Source organism: Macrobrachium rosenbergii, chromosome 56 (assembly GCF_040412425.1).
Source record: "Macrobrachium rosenbergii isolate ZJJX-2024 chromosome 56, ASM4041242v1, whole genome shotgun sequence".
Classification (NCBI taxonomy): Eukaryota; Metazoa; Arthropoda; class Malacostraca; order Decapoda; family Palaemonidae; genus Macrobrachium; species Macrobrachium rosenbergii.
Window position 1 is genome coordinate 14,010,840 of NC_089796.1, and position 19,534 is coordinate 14,030,373.

Sequence of the window (19,534 nt, forward strand, 5' to 3'; positions counted from 1 at the left end):
GGTCAGGAGAGGTCTGTCCTAAGCTACAGAAACCGTAAAACGAAAAAATGTTCTTATAACATGTTAGTCGTACTGTGAGTAGACGCCACGAATTCTACAGTATTATAGTTTACGTATGACTGAAAACACTAATCGACTCAGGTCTAAGCATGGCAGCTAACTTTAGTGCTTTGATAGAAAAACAAAACTTGTCTTTGAGTTTTTAATCGCATATTACGTAGGTAAGCTTGTCTTATTTGCTATGAGATTTTTAGGTAGGCTAAGGAAGCAGCGAGTTTTCGTTAACCAAAGCATAGACACCCTTGAAAAGTAGTTTAAATTGTAACCAAAAGAAGAAGCGAGCCTTCAATATAATTAACGCACAAATAATTTCGAAGGGAGTATCGAGTTTTCGTTGCAACTAGAGCTTGAATAATCTAACAGTCACATAAATCTTAACTGTCATGTGAAATTTGTGACGACATGAAATTTAACTGAAAGTTAAGTAGAAAGTAACCTCCCACAGATAATCTTTTAAATCTTATTTGCATTTCTTTAGGTTGTTTATAAATTTTGTGCAGACATTAAAATTTTGATTTAACCATTAATTTGTTCCCTTATCGAATATCCTGTAATGTATTTATTTTTAAAATCCCGAGCTCTTTAAATACAAAGTATTTAAGTCATTTTTAGTGTTTTTAATATAAAATTCATTAAATTAATGCAGTCTTTATTTCTTACACTTTTTTATTAATTAATTCTTCATGGCGAGGGTGTATATATATATATATATATATATATATATATATATATATATATATATATATATATATATATATATACATACATATATGTATATATATACATATATGTGTGTGCATATATATACTGTATATGTGTGTGCGTGTTGTGTGTATAAGAATGGTGGATGGGAATTAGAAGTCATAGCTAAAATACCAAAGAAAGGCTACTTCACTAAGCTTGACAATTGTAGAGGCATTGTATTTAAGGTTGGTTGGAATGAAAATATTCGATACAATATGCTTATTCCCAGTAGGCTAGAGAAAGAACAAGTTGATTTAGAAAAAGCAGGAGTAGCACAGACCAGATATTTGTGTTAAGACATATTGCAGGCTCGTACCCAGAGATTTTTTTTTTTACGGGGGTGGGGTCGTTTTTCCCAAAACTAGACCTTTTCTTCTATATATGGTGGCCTATATCATATTCGTATTATCACTCTTGTATTTCCTACTATTAAAGAATGATGTTAATGTTTAATAACAAAATTTATAAAAAAGACTTGCCAAAAAAAATTTGGTGATTACGAGAAGGCAATTTACCTTGTCCTCATATCAGTATTATGGAAGATCTTGCGTCACTAAAGCATTCCCATCAAATTTAATTGTGTGTGTATATGTGTATATATATATATATATATATATATATATATATATATATATATATATATATATATATATATATATATATATATATATATACATACAATATAGCTTCTTGGTAGTCCGTTGTGGTCCGACGATGACGGATCTGCGCATTCAGCAATGTGAACGTCTGTGGCTCCGCAACCCCAAGCTGGAGGCATACAGGCATCCGCAGGTGTCACATCTGTGGATTACACACACACACACACACACACACACATACATACATATATATATATATATATATATATATATATATATATATATATATATATATAGAAATAATCAACACAATCACGTGTGGAACAGAAATTAATTTCTTACTCACATCTGGATCGAACCCAGGTCTTTCAATTGAAAGTGGGCAGCGCCCTTGCCTTTCAATTGAAAGACCTGGGTTCGATCTTGATGTGAGTCAGAAATATATATATATATATATATATATATATATATATATATATATATATATACATATATATATGTGTATATATATATATATATATATATATATATATATATATATATATATATATATAGAGAGAGAGAGAGAGAGAGAGAGAGAGAGAGGGAGAGAGAGAGGTGGGACTCAAATCTAAGATAAATAGACATGAGGACAGAGTATGAACAATAAGTAATAACATCAGGTGGAGAGGGGATTAACTACACTGAATCTTTCAAATATTTATGAATAATGATATCTAATACAGGTTCTCGTAAGATGGTATTTACTGAAAGACTAAAAGAGATATTTTAAACAATGGGCAGGCTAAATAAGATAAGGAGAAGCGACGGAACTCTGGGAACAACTATGATTGGAACCAGAAAGAAATGTGGTCACGGTAGGAGCACTTACATATAATTTATTTTAGGTATGAGTTTCGATATCAATACGTTATTTGTATGTATATATACAGTATAATATATATGCGTGTGTGTGCGCGCACGCGCGCTCATAAAAAACACATTTGGTGTTTCCGTGAACATTTGGCTCCCTAGAAAAGATATGACAACACTCACCACTAAATTCATACTTAAAGTGCTGAATGGTGGCTATGCTTTCTTTGCTGGAAACTTCCGCATTATTAGCAGCTTCATACACCTACGCAGAAAGCTCTTCGGTGGTAATAGAAACCCTGCTCGAGTAGCCTGTGTTGAGAGAGAGAATTGTTAGCGTTTATGATTAGATACTTCACTTGCATTTTTACATCCATAAAACCCATTGCTATTCAAGTTATAGATAGGATGCCGTAACGTTTATTTCACTAGTAAGTTTGTAGCGCATCCTGGGGTATGTTGCTGTATGACCTTTCTGTGAACTGACTTATCATGAAGAATTTAGAATACTTCACTTTTTTCTATTATATTTATCTCGTTCATATGCCCGCACCATTTGCATGTGTTATCAAGTTTTCTTCAGCCTATCACAATCACAAAGTCTGCTGCGACATGTTGCTCACCATTTCTATCGTATTTTCTCTCAGTTAATTTCCTTGTGCCTTTGTTTTGTTAGCACTGACGTTTATTGATGTATCATATCTAAGAAGGAACTTACAGGTTGCTATTATTTCGTGTATTTGTAATAATTTCCTGCCGCTTTTTCATAAAACTCAGAGCAGCACAACTTCCTATCGTAGAAAATAAGAAGTTGGTTAATTGATGTGATACAAATAACAAGACGACCCACGATTCTAAGCTTCTGGCTTTCCGCGTCATTAGAGTTATCAGATGCCCACTTGAATGGGAAATGTAAGTATATTAATGTATTGAATGTTATTAAGACATTTTATGCCCAATAAACTATTGTTATTTTTACCGTATAGATCTCGACAGTTGTTAAATGAAAAATTCAAAGGATATCCAACATTGTCCGTAGGCTACTCCCGAGAAATGTTTTGGAAACATCAACATCATGCCGCGGTTTAAATCTTATTATTTTGTAGTGTTTCGTGAATTTAACTTTGTCACAAGGCGCTTGTATGCTGTACAGAATAAATACATCCACCAGGGTCTTTATACGATGAAACGATTGGGATTTTGCAAGTTGTCATTAAATTGAAGTGTTTCGACCATCCTTGTCGCCGCATTTGTTTGAAGTACCACGTCCCTGCATGCCTACGGTAGGCCACCCTAACCTGTAGTCGGTAACCAAGGCAAGGCCAGCTCCAACAGGTAACACAGGCAAGCCACGTGTTTTATGTATGAATGCGGTAGAACTTTGGGTAGAATGCTGAATAGAGGGTGACGAATTACTCGAGGGGACTAAGGGGGAGGGGGCGAAGCCCGCGGGCTAGTTTAGGACGCGGCAGGGCCTGGTGGGCCCATGGGTAGTCCTGACCCTCTGCTCTACATTTGCTCCTGAACTACACCAACTTGAAATAAGCCAGCACCTAATTTCCTCTTTTAGGTGTATGGCAACAACTAGAATGCTGTACACTGACCTAACCAGACCTTACCTTCCCAGCCTGACTTAGGCTAGAGTGCCTTGGCCTGACCCAAACAGAACTAAATTTAGGAGGTGGAATTACCAATGCCTAACCTTGTCTGCCTACTCTGCATACTACCTACTTATTATTTTTATTCTAGGTCTAGATAATTTACAATTTATATCCTAGATCCAGTATTCTCCCGGGGTAATCTGGGCCTATAACATTTTTATTCATTAGCTTAAAATTGGGCTAGGCTTGTAAGTTTAGGGTTTATTAAGATCTTCAAAGGGTAACAACTAAAGCCTATAACTTGGCCTACACCTAATCTTTTTTTTAACTTGCTGACTACATTAATGGGTTGAATAAGTTATGACTACTTACGGTGGTGTTGTTACTGTTATGTTGTAGTTCACGCTCTTGTATCAGAATATTTTATCATCTTTTGACATGAATCATTATAAATAGGCTATACACATGGACTATACAAGAATCATTATAATTTTAAGATGAACATGGTTATCATTCTTCAGCATCTCAGGACTGAAAATCCTTGCTGTAAGTCAAATTTTGTTTGCAGGCATTCCTTTGAAACTCCCTTTACTCTCTCTGTGGTCATAAGTGATAGGCACTATAAGATAACCTGTAGGGTACCTAAAACTTTTGAAAAAACTATCTTAAAACACAAAACTTTTTGATGAACTGTGTGACAGCACAAAAAATCTATAATGTTTTGTATTTATCCCTCGATTATTGGTAGTTGTGGTAAATCGCATATGGCCTAGGCTACCTTAGTCCTTTTCCTAAACTGTTTCAAGGGAACTGTAGGTAAAATAGGTTGCTTGTTAAGCCAAACAAGGCCAACAGAATTAGCTGACATCCATGCTGTCATACATGTATAATACAGAAGCAGAGTGGTGCTGAATCTTTTACTTATTTGTTCTTACAGGGATTCAGACCATCAGCTTTTTTTATTTTCCTCACCTGTTGTGAAACTTGGTAAAAGATGTATAACTGGAGGTTGGTAGGTGAGTGTGGGGAAGCAGTTTTTCTTCTGCCATGGTGAAGTTAAGATGCTTTGTGCTCTGACTAAACATCAAATTGGAATTTGTATTTTTTTTCATACAGGAATACAAACTGTCATCTGTTATGTTGGAATATTCCTCAACACAAGGGCATCAGTCTTTGAAACTTTGTAACAAGATGGTTAACTATGCTATTTGATCCTTGTAGTCATTTTAGGCATTTCTCCCACACTGCCGAATGTACTTCGTTGGGGAAGTGACCGGGTTTATTCCTTTTTAATCCCTGCCTTAGGAGCAATAGTAATCTTGGTTTGATCCTACTCTCCAATATATTCATGGTAAATCCCCTTAGGGTATTTGGACTTTAAGATACGATGAGATCAATAGAAAGAGTGCAAAATATCATCTTAGCTTATAAAAAGACATTTTCATAATTTCATTAGCAATTATTGAAGATAGAAAGAACAGAAGTATAATACACGACCAGGACTCTAGCAGCTTTTTTTTTTCTCACATCGTGCCGTCCAGAGCTTTGTTGATTCCAAGGAAACTTAAGTTAAACCCTGTTTTTGATCTTTTTTAAGATAATCACTACCTCCCTTTACATTGACCATGAGTCTCTCTCTCTCTCTCTCTCTCTCTCTCTCTCTCTCTCTCTCTCTCTCTCTCTCTCTCTCTCTCTCTCTCTCTCTCTCTCTCTAGATATATATATATATATTTTGTATGTGTGTATACTTGGAGAAATTGTGCACTTAGTTATTTGACAAATAATATTTTTTCTCCCTGTATTAATGATATGTACATTTTTTTTTTCCTTTCATGCAAATAAATGTATTCACATTTCACACACTGCAGTAACTGCTTTGTAGTATAAAACTCTTCACAATCCTGTATTATTGTAGTTAAATTTCCATACTTGTCATTTTCCTAAATCTGAATTCAACCTCTACATCCCCCAAGGGCAGCTTAGGTTGGACGTGAATCCTTTAAGAGAGCTGACAACGTAGCTCAAAATCTATACTACGTTTAAGAAAATAAGCAGTTTACCTCATTACCCAGTGTAAAATGTTACGAAAGGTTTTAATATGATAAAAAGAGTATTTGGCAATGATTATTTTAGCATTTTTAAGTTTATAGTGCTTTCAGATACTAAATAGATTGATTGAGAACATTTGATTTGGCAGTGCCACTTCCCACCCTAACCCTGCCCAAAATGACAAGAAGGTTTGGAAACACTATAGTGCCTAAGGAGGGATTTGGTTGGGAAATATCCCCACTCACCCACCATCACTAAGGACTTTTCCACTGCTGTCTGTGTATGGATTTCTTGTTGCACGGCTACTTGGCCTATTTGAATCTTCAGTTTTATATGACAGTTTTATGTTTTGCATTTATAAATGGAGTAAAAGCTTGTGTTCCTAGCAAAAAGCCTTTCAGATGGTCACTTTAGCAGTGAGAAAGGTTAGATAGAAAAAGGAAGAGGGGTAAGAAGCTCTCTCAGGAGGGAAGAGCCTCCCCATGACACTTGTGAATTCTTTTAGTTCCTTATTCCCCCACCCTTTCTGTGTTTCTCTCCACTCCTGCACATACTACTACTCTCTCTCTCAGTCTAGGGAGGGTACTTGCAAGAGGATGAGTGACCTACACTGTCTTCTAATGATAAGTTGTGTGCCCAGGCCAGGCTTGCAGGTCCAAGAAGACCTCTCTCAAGAAGTTTTGTATGGCTTTGTATAAGTGCCCTTCCCCAACTGGGGGGGTGAAAGTGTTCATCCACATCCAGGTTTTATGGCAACTGTAGATAGGGTTGATGAATGTTATTGAGTTTGCTTGGTATCCCATTTTGGCTCATGCCTACGTGGACATAAAGACTGCTCTTGGTTTATCCGCCCATGTTTCACCTGGAGCACACTTTGTAGAGTCAGCGTTGCCCCTCTTCTTGGTGCTTGGAAGGTCCTGGACTTGTGTGAACAGAGGGGGTTTATATGTGACAGGTTTCTGCTGTAGGATGCACACCAGTAATGGGATGATCTGTTCGTATGTGATCATCCTGCATCCCAGTCTACTCATGGTTTGCCACGGACCCCAGTTTTGTGCTTGTACGATACCACCTGTGCTCTGTCTTCTGTAGCCTCAACTAGGTTGTCTTTCACTGAATATAGGGAGCTCCACAGTAAGAATGACCATGTTTGGGTCATCTTAGCCTGGGTTACATGATCCACTAGTCTTGGACCTTCCCCCTTTTTGCGAGATGGCCCAGCTCATTTTTCTGGGATGTAATGAGACCAAATGAAATGGAATGTGCTCATACATGGGTAAAATAATCTTCAGGAGGCCTCCACAGCTCCATATCTTAATCCGATGTAATTGATAGAATTCACTCTCAGTTGTGCTCCTGAAGCTAGCTCAAAGTTTAGATTGCCATTGTCTTACCTAACCCATGGTATTTTGGGCCAAGGAAATGATCTAATCTCTGGTTGGGAAAGTTCCTTGTTGTCCATCAGGTCAGGCAGTCTCTTTCTCATGCTGTTGATGCATCAGAGGAGGTTCTATATACCCAGAGAGCTCAGAGACTACTCCTATACATTGTCTGCAGACATGAATGATATCCCCCTGGCAAGACTGTCAGGAGGACACCTTTCTCTTGAGTGGGATCTCATCCCAAGCAGCAGGCAAAGTACCCTGGCATGCTGAGAGACATTGCAGCAGTGAGTGTTTTTCCATTAGACTCATATCAGCAAATTCAGTGAGGTTACACCACAGTTTCTCTCTCAGCAGGAACAACCAAATGTTGTCCATGGAAGAGCTTTTTCCACATGGGCATCTTCCGCCTTTGCTTGCTACAGTGGCAACTGAAACAACAAGGGTCAGTTCAAATGATCCTCCCCATCTGCTTGTGCCCTTGAGTAGGGAGATCGTAGATGTGGCTGGACAAGAGGAACCTACTTTTGGGAGGTGCCCCGAACCACTCTGCTAGTCCCTGTTGCTGGAGGATGTATTTGTGATAAGTGAATGGTGGTTTCCCCCACCCATTCACCTATCTCCAGTTCACTACTTTATTAGCAGGTTTCAATAACTGATGCAGCTCGTGTTAGAGAATACTCCTACATTAAAGCCCCTGGTTTGTGACCAATGAAAATTACAAGTTACTTTCAAAATTTTGTTACATTGTATGTACGGTAGATGTGGTTTTTGTTCTGTATGGATTTGAACAAGGAAAGTGAATGATACATGTCCAGGGTGTATGAGTTGTGTGCTGGCTAGTCTTCTTCACATTGGAGAGGCTTGGCAGTAGCAATCTGGAGAAGTGTTTTGGTCTCACAGGGTTTGAGGGAAGATGTCTGTCAGCGCCACATTTTACCTCAAGGACATACTCACCAGTCCTTGGACAATTTCTCTTTAGGATCTGTAACGACTGCTCACCAGTTTGTATAGGTTTCAAGCTGCTCTCATAAGGCTGGGGGTTGAATGGGTCAGGGACTGGCTGTCTCTCCCAACTTGCTTTCCTCCTCCCTCTGCAAGGCAGTAAGTCAGGTCAAGTACACACTGGTTGGGCCACAGTGCAGGTAGACTTCACAGTTTTGCATGTTATCTAAATTCCTTGGCTCATAAGATGTGGCTCCTACAGATACAAGCTATTGCCTTTTACCGTATATGGGACTATCCCCTAGTGCAAGCAGGAGACAGTCGTTGAACTGCAAGGGAGATGTCTTGGCATCTCCGCTGTTCCTCTGCAAACATGTACTAAGAAAAGTGAGCCATTTTCTGTGATTGGTGTTGTAGGAGGGATCCCTCTCCAGTTGGAACTTCTGTACAGAGGATTACGGACTCCCTCACAAAGCTTCACCAAGAAAAAACTTCTCTCATTCTCTGCAGTGAAGGTTGTTGTTGTGCCTTAAGCCAGGTCTTCAGACTAATGGGTGTGGACCTCTCTTCATCAGCAGAGTTGTCTCTGATCATGACAAGTTTGGAAATCTTTTGTTCTCAGAAGGTTCATCATCCCAAGTGAGAGGTGAACCTCATTCTCTGCATCTAGCCCAGATGCCTCTTGAACCCTTGGGGAAGCTTTGGACTGTTATCACACACACTATCTCTTTGCTGGCTTTAACCTTGGCAAAACATATTTGGGATTTACATGGATTATTCCACCTAGTCTAGTGCTGGGAGGTATGGAGGTATGTCCCCAAGTTTGTGGTGAAAATCAGACCCCATCAGTTCCTCTCTCCTCTCTCTCAGGCTATGTTGCGGGTGACTTGGCTGAGATGCTTTGTGCCTGGTGTGAGCCATTGAAGCGGACCCATCCTTTTAGGCCAGAGTGCCAGAGGCTTCTCATTAGTACTGGCATGCACAAGAATGAGGTCTCCAGTAACAACCTTTCTTTCTAGCTTCAAAAGGTGATCAAATGGGCATACAACTCTAGCGGAGATGCAAGTCATTTGGTCAGTGTGAGAGCCCATGAAGTCAGGGGCCTAGAACCATCCCTTGACTTTTGGAGGAACATTTCAGTTTCTCAGGTAATGAGGGCAGGTGCCTGGAAACATCAGGTAACCCTACCCTCATTCTACCTGAGAATCATCACCCAAAAGTCCCTTGACTCGCCCTTGGGACCTGACTTTTGGAGGAACATTTCAGTTTCTCAGGTAATGAGGGCAGGTGCCTGGAAACATCAGATAATCCTACCCTCATTCTACCTGAGAATCATCACCCAAAAGTCCCTTGACTCGTCCTTGGAACCTGTGGTGGATGCTCAACAAGTTGTGTAGGCACCCAGCTCTTTTCAGACAGGCATGTATCTTGTCCATGTACAGTACTTAGCTTAATGTAAGATTAGAGTATGAATGTAGAGTGACTGGTCTCATGTCTACCTTCTCCCCTAGTGGAGCAGCAGCTAAAGTCCAGTACCTGCTGGATCAGATTAGGATACTTACAACTACACATTGAGCTCCAGAGTTAAAGCTGTCTTGAAGATATGTCACTCTCCACTGTCCCCTGTAATGGGAGCAGGAGTAGTAGTACAGTAGAGCTATACTCTGAACCCATCCTTTTTTTTTTTAGCCAGATATACCTGCCTTCTGACTAGTATATCATTATGGGGAATTTACTTAGTTCCCTATTCCTTCCTTATTCAACCAAGGATCTATACCCTCTCTTGAGCCTGGGGCCCTATTGCTCAGACCAAGTAGGAAGTTACAGGAACCAGTCATTGACCCTCGTGCCCCTCCTGTTGCATCCACAACTAGGGTCATGACATTTCCAGGTGGGTTATGTAACGTTAGTTTGCTGATGTAGATATGACCTAGCTAATGACTGAGTTTCCTACTTATGTAATAGATGATAGTTTGGATTTTTTAGGAACAAATTACAAATTTTCAAAGTATCAAGGTATATAAACTAGTTTATATACTTTTTATCAAAGTGCCCACCTCAGCACCCTGCTTTTTCCCCAAGGCCCAAGGAAAAAGTATTTGGTGACAGTAGGTGAGTAAGGGATATCCCCTTCCAGCCCCCTTAACCACCAGTTAACCACCCTTGTTTACAAGTTCAGTGACTGTTCCCAGATATGTGTGTGTGTGTGTGTGTGTAGAGAGAGAGAAAGAGATCAAGCTTTCCTGTGATGTATGGATGTGCAGTGAAGTATGAACGGGTTAGTACTGTAAATGCTGTACACATGGTATACTATTATCACTTCAGGGAATTAGGTAAAAGTGCCTTGATTTGGTTTATTGTAAGTGTTCTTATATTAATTGTTAACAGTGATGCTTAGTTTTTGGGTAGTGTAGTGTTGTTGAAGTATAGCCTATATTGCCTCTGAATTACATTGTAAAATTTGATCTTACTTTTAAACCCTAATAACGAGGAAAGGTCTGGACCACATCCATTCCAAGTAATCAGGGTCTTACTGTTTGTGTTGAATAGCGATTTGCATTTGAAAAGTTATTTACTTAATCAGAACTACTGTATTTTGACATAATATTCAAGCAATTTTTTACTTTTTTTTTTCTTTTTCTTATCTCCTGTCTCTCATACATCACTATCTTTTCAGATGGCCAAAGTATTGAACAACCAGATTGTTATTGATTTACATTCTTTGACTAATGATTATCAGCTGAGGCTTATACAAAATTTATTGTATGCTATTAGTAAAATTGTTTTTTAAGAATAATTTCTATTTTAGTTTGTAGAAATAGTCACCAGTGTAAACAAATGTTTTATGTATAAGTAAACTATTCCCTTGTTTATTTTTCAGGTTGGACAAAGAAACATTGTTTTATTCTCACGGCAAATGGAGAGTTGAGTAACTTCAAGATGGATGCACCAGGTGTGAATCTCCCATTGAGTTTGGGGGATTCCCATGATATTAGTGGAAATGTAATGGTTTTAATGAATGACCTAGGTACTGTAGATTCTTCATTATTGGATGTTCCCAAACTTGATTTTTCAGTGTACAAAAGTGTATCTTGTCAAACAGATTTTGAGGACTTTGGAGTGGAACACAGTTTACCTTGCTTTTTGTATTTGTTATGTAATGACGAAGCCATCCACCAATGATATTCCAAGGAAGGTGAATGTAGGTGTGTCTTGCACCAGTCTGCCTGAAATAAATGTGACAAGCAGGAGTGAAAGTGCAGCTGATGCCATCAGAATATCTGTTGCAACAAAGCCATTGACTGATAGTTTTCCATCTGTTAGAAAAACAGAGGTCATACCTAATGAAGACATAGTGTTTAGGCCACTTGGCTCAACTCCTCCAGTGGTAGTGACACCAACAACAAAGACGAATGAGAGAAGCATCGATGGCATGAAGGTCAAATTACCTTCTAGTTATACGGATGTTTCTTCACTTACGGGAGATAACTCCAGAGACTCCCCATTAAGAGGTGAGTGCCTTTTGCAATAATTATTGGTTACCCTGTTATCCTGATTGCATACACTTGCAAACCTTAATTTACAGAGCCATAATATTCCACTTTAAATGGTTGTAAGTCACAGATTACCAAAATATTATCACTATAGATAGTGCAGAATGGGAAACCCCTTGTAGTTAGTGTGTGCTGAATGGCTTTGTTAATCACTGTCTGGTACACCCTGGAGCTATGGTGAGCTAGTATCAAATACGTATGCATTTTTGTTATACTCTATGCTTAAACCAGTTGCCTGTGTCACCATCCAAAGGAAGAGCAACTGTTTTTTGCTAGTGAGATTCCCATTAAAGAAAATAATGAGAAATTCACATGTATTTCCTTTTTTCTGGAAGCTAAACTGACTTGTTTGCAGTGTGGTTCCATAAAAATAAGATGCTTACTTGACCTCAATATTTTGCTTTACTTGACCCCAATATTATGGAGGTGTAGCGCTAGAACCAAATTATATTTTGCTTTTGTTTCTTGTGAAGATTGCTGATTACTTAGGTCTTAAGTTGTTGGTTTTTTCATGCACTAGCTTGCCTTCAGATTATTGCTCAATTTCTCTAACTTTCTTACTCATTTTTTAATTGTTATCAAAAGAGCTGAGTTCTTATTCTGAAGGTAATTGTATGCTCATTGTCTGTAAGGCCATGGGTGTTTGTGAAGCAGTTTTTTTCAATTTCCATTGTCACAGAAAAATCTAGATTTGGGTTTGAAGTTCATGATTGGTCTTTACTCTGGTACTGCGTTGACCTTGTTTTCAAACTTAGTCAAATGGAGTTTGGGGGTCATTTTATATATATAGTAATAATATTGAACTCTTAGCTAAGTCACTAGTGACTGCAGGCTTATGATCTGGTGTTCCTCTGGGTAGTTTTCTTGTTCCACTGTTAATTTAATGCATGTACAAAAGAGATTGATTTGATCTAGATGACAAGCTTATTAGTGTACTTATGCAGATGATGTTAATTTGTGTAAATTCCTTGTTGTGCATATAGGTTTGGGGTTGGTGAATCTCTTAACAGAGACTTTCAGAATTAGTGTATGATACGAAGTATTGAGAATGAAGTTGAATCACAACATTACAATTGTGAATGTTAGTAATTGTAGGAATTGGAGCCCCTGCCCCTCCTTCAGATCTTTTCAGTAACAGTATTTCTTTAACCACTTTCAACTCATTTAGAATTCTAGATATCAGGGCTGATTGGAAATTTGCCTTTGATAAACACTGGAGTATCTCTTCTTCAGTTGTATAAGAAATTGGTATACTGTATAGAGAAATCTTTTCAGATTTTTTGACACTTTACTGAGATGGTTTTATCCTTTTACTCTGCCATGTTTGGAATACTGTTCTTCTGTATGGTGTATTGAACAGAAAATAGACTTGTTTGTACTGGAATACAAACTATAGCCTTTTTTAATGGGAGTAGTCCTCAGCATGGACTGGAGACTTGTTGAATCTTGGTAAAGTGGTTAGGCTAATTGGTGGTTGGCAGGTGATTTGGTAGTCCCCCACTCACCTGCCTCAAGCCAGCACTTTTTCTCTCACCTTGGTTGAATAAAGACGTTACTAGCACTCTGAGACTGTTAAAATTGATCTCTACTTTCTCTTTTCTGTGTGTGTGGTATTTCCCATGTTTCCTCATGTATAAAAACAATAAAGGGATTAGCAAAGGTGTGACTGATGTGAATGGGAGTATGGCCACTTTATGTCCTTTTTGTGTTGTGGAACTCCACGAACTTTGTTCTTATGCAAGGTAGGGCTTGCAGCTCTGATTTCTCCTGCAAGATGTGTGCTGGCTGGTCTCCTTCACAGAGGAAGCTTGCCAGTGTCTGGGGAGGAAGACACTGCTTAACCCAGTTTTCAGAGTCTCTCTTCCAGACTGTCCCTCTACTACTACTCTGTCTCTCACACACACACACAATAGGAGAGATGTGTTATTCTCCCTCTCTATATTCTGGGAAGTAGAAGAGAAGAGGCTATAGGTCTCCTGGAACCCCAGCCAGGTCTTACCCTTCTTTACCAGCCACACAAACTGCTCCCAGGACTCAACATTCTTCCTTAGCAAAAGGTCTTACTCATTTGCTCCGTCAAATTAACTGCCCCCAGGTCTCAACGCTCTCCCTTTTGCTTAGGAAGAGACAAGAATGGAGCTTTTAGGCCCTCGTGTGGAGACTGTAGGAAGTACTGAGTGGTTCTACATGTGGTTGCATCCTTATCCTTATTAGAGACTTTGGCCAGAATGGGTGACTATAGGATCAGCTCCTTTGGTGGCAGGTACCCTTCAAGAGGGCTTTTTGCTTTCCACTGAAGAAGTTCCACCTGAGCCAATTCATTTTCCCCCCTTTATGTGAAGTGAGCCAAAAAGTTCATGGTGCCGGACCCAGAGGTGGCTATAGAGGAGATGACTGTTGTTGTTGGGTTCTGCATAAGTAATGACCAAGGCTGAGGGGCTTGGAGACCCAACACTGGTGTCACCCGTCAACCAATACTTATGACCCATTCTGTTTTCATTGGAGACATAGCTTCAGTTTGTTGCTCCATCCAGGATCATTTTCAGGCACTAACTAATTGGAAAGGCAAGTTCATTCAGGTCTCACCTCATCATTCCTTGAAGCACCATAATTTTAGTTTTCATGGTAAGGCAAGGCCTTTCAATTTTAGGCCCTCTGTTTTGGCCTAGTGATAACCCTTGAGGTCTTCATAAAAATCCTAACCCCAGTTGCTATATGAGCTCACATGAGGGCCATCAGGTTGATTAGGTACTTGAACTACTGAATAATAATGGGTGCTTTAGCTGGTGAGCTTTGCAGGTATGTTCATGGCATCACTAACTTGTGTGGACAAGTGAGTCTGGTTATCAACTGGGCTAAATCAGATATATTCTCACCCAAGACCACCATTTACCTGAGTATGGAACTAGATACCTTGGCAACCACTATTTTGACCCACCCTGGTTTTTTAGCCGCCCAGCCCAGCTGTGGTTGGAAGTCATAGGTCATCTGTCATGCTTAGAAAAACGGGTGCAGTCAGACATTGTCAACGAAGGTCCTTCCAACTCCAGTTGTTTGTTCAGCATCCAGAAACTTATAGAACCATTCAGTCAAGATTCTTAAGAAGTCTTGTCAGATGGTGTCAAGATGTAGCCAACCTGCTTGTAGGAGCCCCTCTAGTTCCTCCTGCTCCAGAGCTGTTGCTGCTATTCTCAGATGTCACAAAAGAGTACTGGGCACCCTCTTTTTATAATTGGTTGCGTTAGATCAGTCATCCATTTAGAAGTCAAATGGCAATATCAGTCCCTTGGAGCTGAGGGCGTTGTTTCAGTGTCTTCATGCCTTTGTCCAGCAGAATTTTCTGCATAGTGCCAGACAACCCTACCACACCAGCTTACTTATGCCCTTGATGTGCATACTGGCAGTGGAGCTCTCTTGCTTGGCAGTGAAGTAGAGTTTAACATTGATCTTGATGTTTGTCCAAGGAAAGTGTAGTGTGTAAGGAGATTCTCTCTGTCCAAGGAATAAAGTTTTACCATCAGAGTGTTCTCATCATCCAAGAGGTGGGCAGGACAATACAGATCTCTGGGACACACCAGTTGATTTGTTGCCAACCAACATGAACTGTTGACTTTCAAGTTACTGTTCAGCACTCCCAGACTGAGAAACATGGGGAACAGATGCCTATGTGGTTACCTGAACAACCTACGGCTTTTGCCTTTTGATCATTCTCTCTGGTAAGACCAGTGAAGGTCAATTTGCAGTGGTCTGGCAATGTGATCATGATTCTCATTGCTCCACACTGGCTTCAACAGGCTTCGTTTCGTGATCTGTTAAGTCTCTTGTTAGACCACCCTCATGTCATGGGTAAAATTATTTGGACAGCCTCACTTCAGTCACTGTCATTAGAACCACACCCTTCAATTGTATGCATAGAGGCAATTGGGTGATGCCTCATCAAGAAAAGGTACTCAGCTGAAGCTTCAGAAGTCACTGCCACACCAGGGAAGGGGTCAACCTCCAGACTTTACCGAGCCAAACAGTGCTTACTCTGTAATTGGTGCAGTTGGATGGGGACTGATCTTCACAGATCCAATGTAACCAACTTCTTAATAGATCTGTGGAAAGTGAGGAAGTTGTCTTTTTCAGTTATAAAAGGCTATCGATCTTCCCTCACTGGAGATTGTCTAGCTAATTGAGGCACATGCCAACATTCTGAGAAAGTGTAACAGTCAAGATCCTTTAAGCTCTAGTCATGATCCTACACCATTTGTAGCTGTCTTCTAGACACTAAAATCAGTTGAACAGTCATCCCTCAGGAGTTAACATTAGAGGCTGTTAAGATTGTTTTTAGCTCTGTTAGTTATAAAGGTTATGTAAAAAGTTTCTGGAATGTTTTTTTATGAAATTTTTGTTTGACATGGACCTCATGACTAGGAATGAATGGTAAGATTTGGGGAGAGATCTAGATCTGGATGAGGGAATTTTCAGGTGGATGTTGATTCTTCGGTCATGGCAGAAATTTGCACCCTCAAAATGCTTTTGATTTTTTGTAATGTGTTGTCCTGTAGTATTTAATGTGGTTTTGTTAGTAAGTTAAGTAAGTGCAGTGGAAACCTCCATTTCTTGCAAATATTACAGGTAACACTGGAATTATGTACTTTTTTTATTTTCAGTTTTTACATTGCCAGCAAGGAAGAGAAAAAAGACAGGTGATTTTGATGGCTTTGCAGGTTATTCAGGCATTAGTGAAGAGGAAGCAGACTTATGGGACAATTCTTCGGATATGGTTTTAGAAGGGCACCAAAGGCCAGGCATTGCCTACAAAGCAAGTGTTGATGAAGATCCTCAACTGAAAGTTGTAGAGGAGTGTCTTCAGAAAATGAAAAGAGAGGAACCTGAGGAACCTGAAGGGATAGAATTTCAAACTAAAGTGCTGGTAACTGAAGAAGACTTGGAAGAGCAAAGACTGCAAAGGAGAGAAAGGGTCAGTTTGCTGAAGAGTATTCTTCGACAAAACATTAAAATAGAAGCAGAAGGAGAATGGATTACAGATGATGAAGAGGATGAGGATTATGAAGATTTTTCAGAACAACTAGAACAGAGTATGAAAGATGAAGGTGAGCGTACATGTAAGGATTGTAATCTTACTTTCAACTCACACTTATTGCTCATTGAACACACTGAATCCAATCATGTTGCAAACATATGCTCATATTGTGGATTTACAACGACATTTAAAAACAAGTTGGATAGACATGTAGTGAAACATACTAAAGAGAAGGCATTTATTTGTGATATGTGTGGAAAGCAGTATTCCCAGAAACAGAATTTGCGTGATCACATATCACGCTATCACAGTGAGGAAGATAGTTCCAGCAGATATCCATACAGCTGTGAACATTGTAAAAGAATGTACCGCAATGAAAACAACCTTACTAAACATTTGGAATCTCAGGGTGGTAAATGTGACATATGTGGTGAAGTGCTGCCTTGCTCTGGTGTCCTTTTCCGTCATAAAAAGAATCATGCCTCATGCAGTTGTGAATATTGTGATAAGGTTTTCCAATCAAAAAGTGCTCTGCAGATACATGTGAATATCAAGCATAAAGACAAAGGCCTCCAGTGTTCTATGTGTCCGAAGAAGTTCCTGTTCCCCTCATATCTAAAGTTACACTTTGCCAATGCTCATAGTCAGAGTACCCCACAGTTTAAGTGCCAAGAATGTGGTTTTTGTGCGGTGACTGAATCTTATCTCAAGTCACACATGACAAGAATGCATTCTGGTTCAGACAAGAGAAAGTACACTTGCCAGGTGTGTCACAAGAACTTTCGAAGCAATGCCCGCTTGGTTGAGCATACTCGGATACATACTGGCGAGAGGCCTTTTTCCTGTCCTGTGTGTTTCAAAACTTTCTATTCACAGAGCAATTTGTATGCTCACGAAAGAACAGTTCATGGTAGGCTAGATAACTATGGTTCCAAAGACATGATTGAAGAAAATGAAAATCCTCCCGTCATGAAGAAAGTGTTCAGCAGTTGTTACCAGTGCCAATCCTGTAGTGAAACATTCAGTAATAAAAAGAAACTAAAAGCTCATATGGAAAATGAGCACAACATATGTGACAACGATGACAAAGCAACCTTTGAAGAAATGGTTTCTGACATGACAGATATTGAAGTGGCTCCCATGCAGTTTGAAATGGACAATGAGACTGTCGTTCAGTCAGAAGAGTATATGGCCAATGGCAAAGCTGATGACACACCTCTACAACCTACAGAGGAGGAAACCCTAAATGCAAGGTCTGCCTTATCACTGCCAGCTTATGTGGTTCCCCCTAATGTGAACTTAGTGGAAATCGATGGTGTTCAATATCATGTGATTAGAAGCAACAACCCTTAGATAATAATGAAAATAAGTAAAATTTTACTAAGTGAATATATTTTTCAGTATTTTTTAATGAAGAGAAAGAGCACATGAAAGTAGTATAATCTGTAACAGGCTTCGTCCCATCCAGCATAACGAGGAAATGATACAGCTTCAGTAGCATATGTAATTGTCTCTTGCAATACTTAATTGTATGTCTTGATTTATATGAAACTTGAGTGTGCAATCCAGTTGTGTCAGTTTTGTACTTGCAATATGGTATGGGTTCTTACTGAGGATCATTTCATATTGTTACCAAAAAATGTTAGCATCTTGTATACTTTTAAACTTTACAGCAGCTAAAACATGCAGTTTTAAACTAGCAGTATGTGCAGTTTAGTTAGAAACCAGAGTATGTCCATGTCTTGGCCAAAACAATCAATCAAGATTATGAGAACTGCAGTCAGTTTTTTGGCATCTTAGTAATGCTTGGAATTGTGTCATTTGAATTGTATTTTAAAATTTGGTACCCAGTTTATTGGGAAAAAATACAACCATTTGAATGAATGCACATTGACCTAGCCCTCACAGGCAGGAACTAGTCTTACGTTTTCTAATAACACTGGAAATTCACCAGGTCAGGCGCATATGAACCAGAGTACCCATGTTTTGTTATAAGAAAGATTATAACATGTTATTTAACACATTTTCCATCACACTTTAATTTTACGTGAAAGGATCACTATATAACACATTTTCCGTCATACTTTAATTTTCACATGAAAGGATCACTATCAGCTTTTGTGATATTTTGCTTATTTTCACTCCATGGCAGTAAAGTTTGACCCTTCATTTCCCATGTTCCTCTATTTATATTAAGAAATTAAATACTTTTTTGTCACTTTTACTGCTCTGGCTTTGACTTTTGATTTGACATACATAATTTAATAGCTTGAAAATATTTAGATATTGAGAAAAATAATACTTTTTTGGATGATGATAAATATTTCTGGGCACAAAGGAATGTAAACATTCTATACCTAGGTATATTATTATTCACTCCAAGATTACAAACCATGGAGGTTGTAAAGTAAGAGATAAAGTGTAACATTTTCTTATGCACATAAAATCAGCGTCTCATTTACATGATAACATAATACTACACATGTCATAGTTAAACTCCCATACCAAAGTCATTCCCTCTTTTTCATTACATTAGTGTACCAGTTTCACCAAAGTCATTCCCTCTTTTTCATTGTATTAGTGTACCAGTTTCAGCTAAAGGGATCCTTTGACCATTTTACTCTGCAATAAAAAAAAAAAAGCTTCATTTTCCAGTGGTCTTTTTTAGTCTTGTTCATGCTACTTTCATATTAGATTCTTTCTTCAAATAATTTTTGCC

At 38.9% G+C, this 19,534-nt stretch overlaps 1 protein-coding gene across 2 annotated transcripts; it reads left to right on the forward strand.

The window, feature by feature from the left end:
• The first annotated feature begins 2,888 nt into the window (after window positions 1–2,888).
• LOC136836312 (zinc finger protein 3 homolog) lies at window positions 2,889–19,037 on the forward strand. 2 transcript variants are annotated; one of them, XM_067100438.1, is made up of 3 exons: window positions 2,889–3,167; window positions 11,114–11,744; window positions 16,442–19,037. In XM_067100438.1, the coding sequence occupies exons 2-3, from the start codon at window positions 11,285–11,287 to the stop codon at window positions 18,166–18,168; spliced, it is 2,187 nt and encodes a 728-aa protein (XP_066956539.1). In that variant the 5' UTR covers window positions 2,889–3,167; window positions 11,114–11,284; the 3' UTR covers window positions 18,169–19,037. The 2 variants fall into 2 exon arrangements, with proteins under 2 accessions (XP_066956539.1, XP_066956540.1); XM_067100439.1 differs by lacking the exon at window positions 2,889–3,167 and adding an exon at window positions 3,427–3,590.
• The last annotated feature ends 497 nt before the right edge of the window (window positions 19,038–19,534 follow it).

Excerpts from the sequence above, each read along its gene's own strand:
- LOC136836312 (XM_067100438.1), top strand. The coding sequence starts at position 11,285 with ATGTTCCCAAACTTGATTTTTCAGTGTACAAAAGTGTATCTTGTCAAA. Across the intron at positions 11,745-16,441 it reads CAGAGACTCCCCATTAAGAG|TTTTTACATTGCCAGCAAGG; the intron begins GTGAGTGCCTTT and ends TTTTATTTTCAG.